The sequence below is a fragment of the Protobothrops mucrosquamatus genome, unplaced genomic scaffold, assembly GCF_001527695.2.
Source record: "Protobothrops mucrosquamatus isolate PMUCROS unplaced genomic scaffold, P.Mucros_1.0 scaffold691, whole genome shotgun sequence".
Classification (NCBI taxonomy): Eukaryota; Metazoa; Chordata; class Lepidosauria; order Squamata; family Viperidae; genus Protobothrops; species Protobothrops mucrosquamatus.
The window spans coordinates 308671-319901 of NW_015386975.1; the positions used below are offsets into that span (position 1 = coordinate 308671).

The 11231-nt window shown below is 37.3% G+C and overlaps 1 protein-coding gene across 1 annotated transcript in view; it reads right to left on the reverse strand.

Moving 5' to 3' along the window:
* The window catches only part of RACGAP1 (Rac GTPase activating protein 1), a 21067-nt gene that overhangs the window by 3760 nt on the left and 6076 nt on the right, over positions 1–11231 (reverse strand). The window contains exons 4-14 of the mRNA XM_015818166.1: positions 9456–9525; positions 9234–9287; positions 8402–8479; positions 7523–7640; positions 6831–6958; positions 4754–4918; positions 3731–3826; positions 2340–2538; positions 808–913; positions 517–649; positions 238–364 (exon numbers count right to left, since the gene is read on the reverse strand). Coding sequence (XP_015673652.1) covers positions 238–364; positions 517–649; positions 808–913; positions 2340–2538; positions 3731–3826; positions 4754–4918; positions 6831–6958; positions 7523–7640; positions 8402–8479; positions 9234–9287; positions 9456–9525 — 1274 coding nt within the window. The remainder of the gene's footprint in view (positions 1–237; positions 365–516; positions 650–807; positions 914–2339; positions 2539–3730; positions 3827–4753; positions 4919–6830; positions 6959–7522; positions 7641–8401; positions 8480–9233; positions 9288–9455; positions 9526–11231) is intronic.

An 11231-nucleotide genomic window follows, 5' to 3' on the forward strand; every position in this document is an offset into this window, starting at 1 on the left:
GACCTGGTTATTTCAGCAGGCAGGACTGGCCTAGGGGTATTTTAAAGGGGTTTTAAATTAAATTTTTAGTAGAAGCGGCCAAATTTAAATAGTTATTTTTAATCTTTTTAAATTTTGTATTGTATCACTGTTTTAAACTGGCTGTAAGCCGCCCTGAGTCCTCCGGGAGAAGGGCGGGGTATAAATTTAATAAAATCTTTAATAAATCTAAATCTAACAATTCTAAGGCATAATTACCTTTAATATCAGGTGTGGAGTAAGCATTGGCATTTTCAATGATGTGAGCAGGCTCTCTATCTTCCTGTTGTACCATGATAAGCTGGCTCCAGTATCCCACAGGCAAAGTGAGCAACCGTTCCACAACCTACAAATTCACATTGACATTAGAAAGAATATCTTTTTCTTTCTTGATGGCACAAATCACTGCGAAGCATTTACAAACACAAACATAGGCTACATTCTCTGTCATTTGAAATACTGAATATTCCCATTCTGTTGTGCACGCTTGCGACCTACCCTATGTTGCCCTTTTGTGTCCTGGAGTAGTGTCATGGGATCAGGATCTGATACAGCATGGCCAACAATTGTAGGTCCAAACACTTTAGCCAGGTTGGAAATACCCATTCTGGTATCTGGACTTTGAGCCACTCTAGAGAAAAGAGAGACATCTAGGAGCATTTGGGCAAAGAGGAGCAATAAATGTTTGCCTTATGAACTATTCCTTTCATTGTCACCCCAATCCCACAAGATGGACAGAATTATAGTATAAGAATCTTTATCACCTCTTCATAACACAACTGAACTTACCTGTGCAGGTGTATCATGAGGAAAGCCAGAGTTTCCCTATTAGCCTGCGGTAGCTCTCCAACAGTTTGATACATGGCTGCTACACTCTTGTCCTCATCTATAATTTCTTTAAGTGGAAACATAAAAAAGATATTTCTATGGCCTCTTCCAACTTATTACAATAGAGAAAATAATGAATTTTCTGTGGGCACCTTAATTATAACGGCTTAGGTTTTTAAGATTTTGGACTCGTTTAGGGAGAGGGAATTAATTTAAAATGGCAACATATTAGGCCTTTCCCAACATATAGGTAATTTCATATATCACACTAAGCCAGTTGTTTGCTTAATTATTATTTACTGACTAAACTTGCAAACGGCTGGATTCAAACAAACATTAAATCAATCCCAAAGAAATCACTCTGTGATGTGTGATGCATAGCTCAAGTCTTAGTAAAACATTTAAAAGGAGAGGGAGGAGAAAGAGAAACAGGAAACTGTTAAACAAGAATGATATAATTCTTCAAATCTGGGGCAAGAAAAAAGTTCTTGATCAAAAAGTCTTCATGGGAGACACAATGTCCCTCTCTAATCTGTGTTTGCAAACTGTTTTAGGGAGTTAATGAAGACTAGACCAGTCTGTGGATTAGTTTGGAAGATTACACAGCATTTTACCTCCAAGGTGTTCTCTGAGCCAAATAGTTTTTATATTTATCTTTCATTAACATATTAACCTCTATCGCTCTCTATGAAAAGAAACAGTGCAGAAATAAAGAATTGAGCTACTGAAAAATAAGTATTATTGTGAGTAATAAAAAACCATCAATAAGACTTCTAATGCATAATTGTATTCTTTTAGTCTTAAGCGCTGTCTTGCATTAACAAAAACCAAAAACTGATCTTCAAGCAGACAGCGTGGAAAATAAAAAATAGAATGAAGTCAATATATATTAATTTAAAGGAAGTTGTATCAGGCCATTTTATGTCAGTTCAGTAAGGACTAAATTACAATAGCTAACATTTTTGGGGGAAAATTATATATCTATATAATAGGTATATTATATTATAAATCTACTGTAACATTTTTCATGTAGACAACCTATTTCTGTTATTAACCCTCTAGCTAATTCCAAGAGTTGTGTTACATAGTTTTAAATATTAAGTGGAGTCTATTATTTTCTAAATAAAAAATATTATTTTTGAAAAGAGAGTCAGTTTGGTCTAGTAGTTAAGGCATCAGATTAGAAAGCGGTAGACCATGAGTTCAAATCCTGCCTTAGCCATAAAGGTCAGCTGGGTGACTTTGAGCCAGTCACTCTTTGTCAGTCCAATCCACCTCATATAGGGTTGTTGTTGTGGGGAAAAGAGGGGGTGTTGGATATGCTTCCTGCCTTGAGCTATTTGTAAAAAAGATAAATGCAGGATACAAATACATATTTTTAAATATCATGGGCAAATATATATTAAAAGGATAAGAATCAGCATTTTAGCATGCCTAGTGGAGAAAAGTTTTGCACTCAACATTTATACTCAAATATGTTACATTACTCGTACCTGCTGCTTCCATAAAGTCTTTATTGAGACGGAAAGTAAGAAGAGGCTCCTTGAGATTGCGGAGAAAATCTTTAAGAAGTCCACATATAGCATGGATATCTTCCACTGCGCTAAGTAAAGGTACTGTTTTCCCTCTAAGGAATTTCTCCTTCAAATCTTTCACTTTGCGGTCCCAGCCAGAAAGTCGGTAGAGGCCTGTCTGTTGAAACAATGATTTTAAAAGCAAGATCCCCAACTTGTTTCTCTGAAATCCCTCCGGCTTTAATGTAATATGTGCTAACATTTGACTTCCATAATCACCATCCCAGCAACTCTGAAAGTAGCTACATCTTGGTGGATATAATAATAATAATAATAATAATAATAATAATAATAATAATAATAATAATAATAATAATAATGATGATGATGATGATGATGATGATGATGATGATGATGATGATGATGATGATGATAATAAAGTTGGAAGGGACCTTGGAGGTCATCTAGCCCAACTCCCTGCTCAGGCAGGAAACCCTATACCATTTCAGACAAATGGCTGTCCAGTCTCTTCTTAAAAACTTCCAGTGTTGGCACATTCACCGCTTCTGGAGGCAGGTTGTTCCACTGGTTCATTGTTCTAACTGTCAGGAAGTTTGTTCTAGGTTGCTTCTCTCCTTGGTTAGTTTTCACCCGTTGCTCCTTGTCCTGCCTTCAGGCGCTTTGGAGAATAGCTTGACTCCCTCTTCTTTGTGGCAGCCCCTGAGATATTGGAACACCGCTATCATATCCCCCCTCGTCCTTCTCTTCGTTAAACTAGACATACCCAATTCCAGCAGCCGTTCCTTATATGTTTTAGCCTCCAGTCCCCTAATCTTTGTTGCTCTTCTCTGTACTCTTTCTAGAGTCTCAACATCTTTTTTTACACCGTGGTGACCAAAACTGGATGCAGTATTCCAAGTGTGGCCTTACCAAGGCATTGTAAAGTGGTATTAACACTTCACGTGATCTTGATTCTATCCCTCTGTTAATGCAGCCCAACACTGTGTTGGCTTTTTTGGCAGCTGCAGCACACTGCTGGCTCATATCCAAGTGATTGTCCACTAGGACTCCGAGGTCCCTCTCACAGTTACTACTATTGAGCAAGGTACCCCCTATACTATACCTGTACATTTGGTTTTTCTTGCCTAAATGTAGAACAGGGGTGTCAAACTGCCGGCCCACGGGCCGGATGCATCATCCGGAAGCTACACCCACCCCATTGCCGGCAATGGCAAAACTGTCCTGATAAGTCTTGCGACATCACGTGACGTCGCAAGTTTGACATGTCTGATATAGAAGGTCTTAGCAGAAAGCATATGCATTTTCTGCATTCCAAAAGATTCCATTAGATTTACACCTTTTAAGTTTACCTCATTCAAGCCTCGTCTCTCAATCTCATTTACACAGTGAACTAAAATGGGGGGGATCATTGGAGTCGTCAGAGGTACAAAATCCCCCAGAAATCCCTAAAAAAAAACAGAGAAAGGAACAAATATGGGAAATGGGAAATAACAAGAGTTATTCTTGTTATTTTTATTTTCACTAAAGAGAAAACAAAAGCACAATTTTTAATACCTAATTTGACAGTAAAACTAGTAAAAATCACTTAAGAAATATATCATATAGGTGCATACCAAGAAAACAAGAGACAAAGAACCCATTTGAACTCGTGTGACTAAGTGCAAGATTCTAAAGCTTTGACATTAAGATTCTACCCATAAACTAAACTAATGTACCATAGCGCTAATACGAAAAGACAAAACATGGCATGAAATGTTCAGTAACTCAGTACAGGAGATACAAGAATGCTTAAAAATTCAACATATTTCTGAGCATTGTAAAAGGGTATATATATTAATAGCACAACAATAACAATAACAATAACAATAATATGTTACGTACTACTTCTTCCCTGCTTAGATTGTATGATTGGAACATAATAGGCTTGTGAAAAATCTTAGACATGAGCAATAAATACTAAGATATAAGTAAACAGTTCCTTTCCAAAATATCAGGCGCTGACAGTTTTTTCTTCTTCTATTCTCCTCTCATTTTGTATTTCTAGATAACAATGTGATTTAAAAACAGATAGCAAGAAAGCTTTACACATATGCACTGCATTTATATTAACTCTCTAGTGTACACTTTTCTTCCTATCAGCATCTAGAATCTAAAGAGCTTCTTTACATTCGAGTATAACAAGAGTTGCTGGCTGTATCAACAGTAGCTTTATTTACCAGAAAATAACTTGAAACGTTGCTGCTGCTTATGTCAAAAACATTTTCACAGAGAACTAACACTCTTTCACCTATTTAAACCTTCAATATTATATATATATATTGAAGTCCAATATACATTCATTGGCCACTAAGGTATTTTATTTAGAAGCATACCTCTCCAATTTTGACAGGGGTTCCTGCTACGGTAGGGGTGCAGGGCAGGGGGCAGCGATCTCGACATTCTGGATGTGCAACTATCCGACAATCTCTGCACTTCAGGGACATTTTTCCAAACTTTATCCGCTTCCCACATGGAACACATGACTCAGGTTTAATAACCTAGAGAGAGAATAAACTAACTTGATCTAGAATAAGCAATAAATAGGCACAGACAAGTACATACAACTAACCACTAAGACACGAGTCCCCAACCTGTGGACTGCAGCCCACTACTGGGCCACGGCCTATTTGCAACCAGATTGTGAGTGGTGGGCAGGCGCTTGCTTGCAGCCCCACTCGTGTGAGCGTCAGGTGCTGGCACTCGCAGCCTCACTTGTATGAGCAGTGGGCACCCATGCCTGCCGCTCATACAAATGAAGCTGGGTGCCTGCGCATGTGCGCACCTACCCCTTACACAAAACCATCCCCTCTTCCCAACTGGGGCACCTGCCACTCATGCAAGTGGGGCTGCGAGCACCCGCTGCTTCCCTCTCCCCTGTGCCAGGCCACCAAGCCAGACAGGTTGGGAACGCTGCACTAAGATATATTAATGTGATGACATTAATGTAAACATGTTTATTTTATTTAACTTATATATCTGTACCAGTTGAACTGCCCAGCGGGAGGAAGGTATCTGGATCTCTACAAAGGTCATGTATGTTTCTTTTTTAGGAAAGACAAATGCCCTCATGAGACTAAGAACAAGTAGGCAAAAAAGAGGAAAATGAAGAATGCACCTGTAAAGTGGAACATACATGCCTAAGATATAAAGCATTTTAAAGAGAGAAAGGGGTGGGGTTACATTTCAAATGCTGCAAGACCCACTGCTGGAGAGCACATCAACTGGTTGATGGAGAGCTGAGCAGAAGAATGATCTAGCCTGCCATGTCTACAGATGCCAATTCTAGGACAGGGAGAAAAACCAGAAGAAAAAGCCTGTAGCAGTTTGTGAGAGTGTAGAAAGACCAGGAAGGTGGCCTATGTTGTGTATAATGAGATTCAGATGCTGGATATAGAAATTTGTGAGTTAAAGGCAACCAGGAGAAAAGTGATAGATATTCCAATGTCAGTAACTGATATAAGAACTTATAATAAATCACAAGCAGAAAGTAAGTGAAACATAAGAGTGAGAAAAATTAAGTTAAGATTTGATTTCCTATAATTTTTGTTCTATTCTTTACATACATAGCAAAACATATTGGTTTTGTAAATAATTTTACTTGTGTATATGATTAGATCATGCTGCTTCTTTAATGTGGATATCATAGTATCCAAAATATAATCCCTAATTTGTTTAATTACTGGCTGTGTGTGTGTGTTTTTGTGTTTGTGTATATGAGTTCATCCTGACCCACCCTCTGAAACACAAATTTAATCATAACTAATTTTGAACTATTAAAATCCCAGCTATGAGTAACAAAAGCAAATTATAGCAACCACAGTACTACTCTTTTAATCAGCTTCTTATTCAGCAAGATTGCTATATTACATTACCTAGGCATTTATGGTAGTTGGCAGCTAGGAATAGTACACTCTATGACAGGATCATTATTTAAATCCTATGCAAAATTTAAAACTGATTGTTTTTCCTTAACTATATTTTTATATGTAACTTGATTAACAAATGGCTTCAAATGAAAATGGAGCATGAATTTGCAGCTGCACGGTTAAACGTTTGCAAAGTGGTTTCCTTCCAACCTTTGTTTGACTTCTTGCAAAATATATATATATATGTACAAATGTCTCCCTTAACACAGCTTCCTGGACAAGCCTTTACAAACAAAAATAAAGTTTTACATCACATTGGATATCTTATGAAATCATTAAACAAATTTGCGCTGTGTCAGGAAGAATATCTATTACAGCAACTGTCATGTTTCATTTTCTTTTTTCAGAACATTTAGAACATAACCTCAGCTGACAATCAGAGAATGAGTATGACTGACTACAAAAAGTCAGCTGACTAGGATCTTAGACCCAAAATAATTTGAGCTTTGAATTGAGCCCAGAACTGACAGGCCTCTTCACTCACCATTTTTGATACAAATTCGTGTAGTCTCGTCCCAATGCTTCCAGGTGTGCTAGATCCATCTGTTTCAGATTTCTTTTCAACGTTCCTGCTTCCCAAGCTTGAGTCACTGTTCCAAGGCTGTAGAATAGCTTGGGTGGAAAAGAGACAGTTTGAAAAAATCAGTTTTTGATACAGGATTAAACTGACAGCAGGTACTCCCAATTTTAACTAATACATCTACTCTAACCTGGGTTGTTAAGCTGATAAAGCTGTTGCTCTCTTTTCTCAATTCTACTACAATAGGTAATACTTCACTTTTGAGGGGGGGGAGAAAGCAAATGGTTACTTTTAGATCCTTTCCTCAGCACAAGAGCTCAGGCTTGAAGGATATTTTAAACCTTCTTAAAGAACTGATGCGTGGGATTTATTTAACAGAATAAATACATTTTTCAGCGGCAGGTTTGTTCTTTTCCTGTTATATAAAATCCAATGAAGGAAAAGATTGAAAATTAAAAGTATGTAGTGTTACACGTGGAGCGAACATATGGTCCTACATGATTCATAACAAATTTCAACTGTAATTCAAACGGACACTGACAGAAGCGCCTTACTTTCATTTCTACCAGCATCTGTATTATTACTGGCAAATACAGAGGAAAAACTGTGACAAAGAGGAAATCACAATAGTCTAAATTTCATACAGACATATTTACCTGCCTTTCTGTGGTTTCCAACATAATAAGGTATAGTCTCAATAGTGGCAACTGCTTCAATTGGGCCTCCATCATTAGGAACTGTGAGAGTTGTTTTTGCAACTATTGATTCATTTCCCTGAAGTAAAATAGTTGCAAGAAGCATGTAAGAAATTTAAGCAAGAAGCTCTCTCTCTCTTTCAGAATATTTAAGATCTGTATGTTTTAATAGTGCAACCTGGATACCTACTTAGCATTCTAAGCAGCAAAACCTAAAATCCTGGTTTCAAATGAGAAAAATAAGTTCCACATGATACCAATAAACTCTCCAACAGATTCCCTACAGTTGTATACTCCAGATACACTGAGACTACAGCTCCCAAAATTCCCAGTCATCATAATCAAAGCCTGAAAGCCCGTCTAGGAATAGCTATCATCACATCAGGAAGCGTACCTTAGAGAACACTATAACTTTGGCCTAAAGAGCAGTTTGGTGTAGTGGTTAAAGCGTTAGGCTAGAATCTGGGAGACTGTGAGTTCTAGTTTCACCTTAGGCACAAAGCCTAATGGGTGACCTTTGGCCAGTCACTTTTTCACAGTCCTAGGAAGGAAGGAAGTATAACTCAATTGTGAAAAACCCTGCCAAGAAAACTGCAGGGACTTGTCCAGGCTGTCTCCAAGAATTGGGCACAATAAAACAAAAGCACACACACAGACACAAATAGTGTCCTTCTACTGTATTGACAACATGAGCTTGTTGATTTGATGAGCCTGCAGTGAGTAAAAAAGCTATGAAGCAATGAATATTAATGAACACCCCCTCTATACATCAATATGTGTATTTAAAAGATCAGAGCCTAATTCTGGAAGGAATCTAATAGTCTTCATAAAAGCACATACCTGATCTACTGTAGAGCCAATGGAACGAGTTTTCTTTAAAGGACCAGGTGGGCCTTCAATAAACTGTCTAGAAGAGCGCTGTCAAGGAAACATTTGCAATTCTTTGAGTGAAAGCGTGACAGCATACTTGAGTAAAGTGAAAATTCTAGAGCAATATTAAACTCTATATTTATAAAGATTCTAAGCAAAATATGAAGTCATTAATATATCTAAATTATCATTTCCTACTCGGAACATGCAGAAACAATACTTAGTAACCAGTACAGATGAAAGTAAAGATAAGTAAATGGGAAAGTGATAGATTATCTCAGGAGCATATTAAATATAATTCCAAAGTTCAATTGTATATTAACCAAAAGCAAAACTGTGATGGCAATTTCCATATTATCAACATCCAACATGGAGGTTTTTAAAGAAGAAATTGGACAACATTTGTCTGAAATGGTATAGGGTTTCCTGTTTGAGCTGGGGGTTGGAGTAAACCTCCAAGGTCCCTTCTAACTCTTTTATTCTGTTACATCACACTTTCTTAAATATATTTGCCAGAATTGTCCTACTTATTGCATAAGCAATAAGTATGGAAATTAAATGGTTCTCTACATAAAGCCTGGCTGTTAGGGTAGTCTGTGAGCATAAAAAAAGTTTCAGACTTAGAAATATAAATCTAATGAAAATATAACAATTATGTACATTAAAATATGATTTAAATGTACCCAAGCTCAAAACTTTTGCATTGTAGGCATACCCTCAATCACTAATGTAAATATAATAAATGAAACCTGCTCTTTGCATCAAATACAAACAATTTTTTTTTTAAAAAAAACATACATACCCTTTTCTCTCTTTTTTTCAACCTAACAGTCTTTACCATTGTGGAATCCCAATCCTAGATATTAGAAAAAGAATCTCTTTAGTATAAGACAGATGGCAAACATGCATTTTTACTCGGCCCATTCCTTTATGCCTAACTCTGAATATTCACCCATAATAAGAGACATCTTACAAAGGGTCATTTAAAAAAAAAAATTGTGAATTCAGATAACGATTACATTACCAATGATTCGTCGGTTTTGTCAAAACTGATGTCGGACAGAATTGAACCAGATTCATCTATTGTTGACAACCTAAAATAAAAATCACATAAAGTTTAAAATCTCACCTTATCATAGATAGTAATCTAGTACATGATAAGCAAGCAGAGTTTGAAAAGAATGTTATAACATATTCAGAATTCTTTATGTTCTATCATGAAAAACATGGATTTGGTATCTTGATGTAAAACTTTTACTATAGTAATATTAAAAAAAGACCTACATTCATTTTTAAAGCTCCTTAACAGCTCAGGTTAAACATTATACTTCAGTGATTTCAATAGGACAACACTGAATATGTCTTTTATGCCACTGCCTAACAATGGGAGTCAAATTTTCTTCAGAATAAAACATTTACTATGTTTACCTTATTCCAGTGATGGGGAACCTTTTAGAGACCGAGTGCCCAAACTGCAACCCAAAACCCACTTATGCATCGTCGGGTGCCGGGTGGGTGTGGCCCATTGGCTGGGTGTGGCCCATTGGGTGGGCGTGGCTGCGGTGGTAATGCCAGACTGGGTGGCACTAAAAAGTTCAATCAATCAATTCCAACTATGCAAGATCTTTTTTTTTCCCCATGAGAAGTTGAAATTGACTGATTGATTGAACCTTTTTTTTTTTTGATACACGGCGGCGGAGGCCTAAAGCGAAAAGGTTTTATAAAACCCAGCTGAAGGCCTAGGACTGGGGCAACGGCACACGTGCCCACAGAGAGGACTCTGAGTGCCGCCTCTGGCACCTGTGCCATAGGTTCGCCACCACTGCCCTATTCTATGTACCCTCTAATCCCCTAAATTTGTCTTAATGCCACGAAAAGCCTCTTGGAGAAAAACTATTTAAAACCCCCATATATTCATATATTTATAGAATCTGGGTATATTTTGTGTAGCTGATGAGTAAACATACCCAGAGTTATGCAGTAATAGATTCATCCTACCTGTATATGAATCTACATATTTCATGAGATACAAGTTAGAATTCTGAAAATCCTATTTTCCAGGAAACAAGATAAAGAATGTAGTACAATGCTTTTGGAATTCTTTCCAATCCCTTAAAAATAGTTCTGATGCGAGTTACATGAACAGGAAGGAAGCAGGTGGCTAATAATGGGACAGTCAGCAACTATCTGAGCTACTGCCGACTGTTTGTTCCATAGCAAGTGGATATTTTTCTCTGCAGCCCCTGCCTAGATCCAGGCCATTTTCCCAACTCAAAACGTTTTTTAGTTTTGCCAACCAATTTGGTTTCATTCTATTAAATTCTCATAAGCTTACCAGATTGATAAAAGAGAGCATCTTGGATTAAATTCAAGAAATAAAACTGGAGTTTTGTGATTGGCTGAAACCTGCCAATTATTGCTATTAGTAAGTTCTTTCCCTCTTTCATGTAGCTATATATTCCATGACTTTTTTCTGAATCTTATCACAATTTAACAGTAAAAACATGAAGTTTAACAAGGCCACTTGCAACCCATGTACTTCCATATTTGAAAATTTTAAATAACAAAATGCACAAAAATGTGTTAGGACTGCATCTTGCTATTTTAACTACCTTCTATTAATATACCGTATTTATCGGCGTATAACACGCACAGGCGTATAACACGCACCTTCATTTTAAGAGGGAAATTTCAAGAAAAAAAAAGCGCCGGCTCGGGAGCGAAAGCAAAAGGGGAGGGGGAGTGGGGCTTCGTTCACACGCGGATCCCCATGCTCGTATTTATTTACCGTATTATGCCC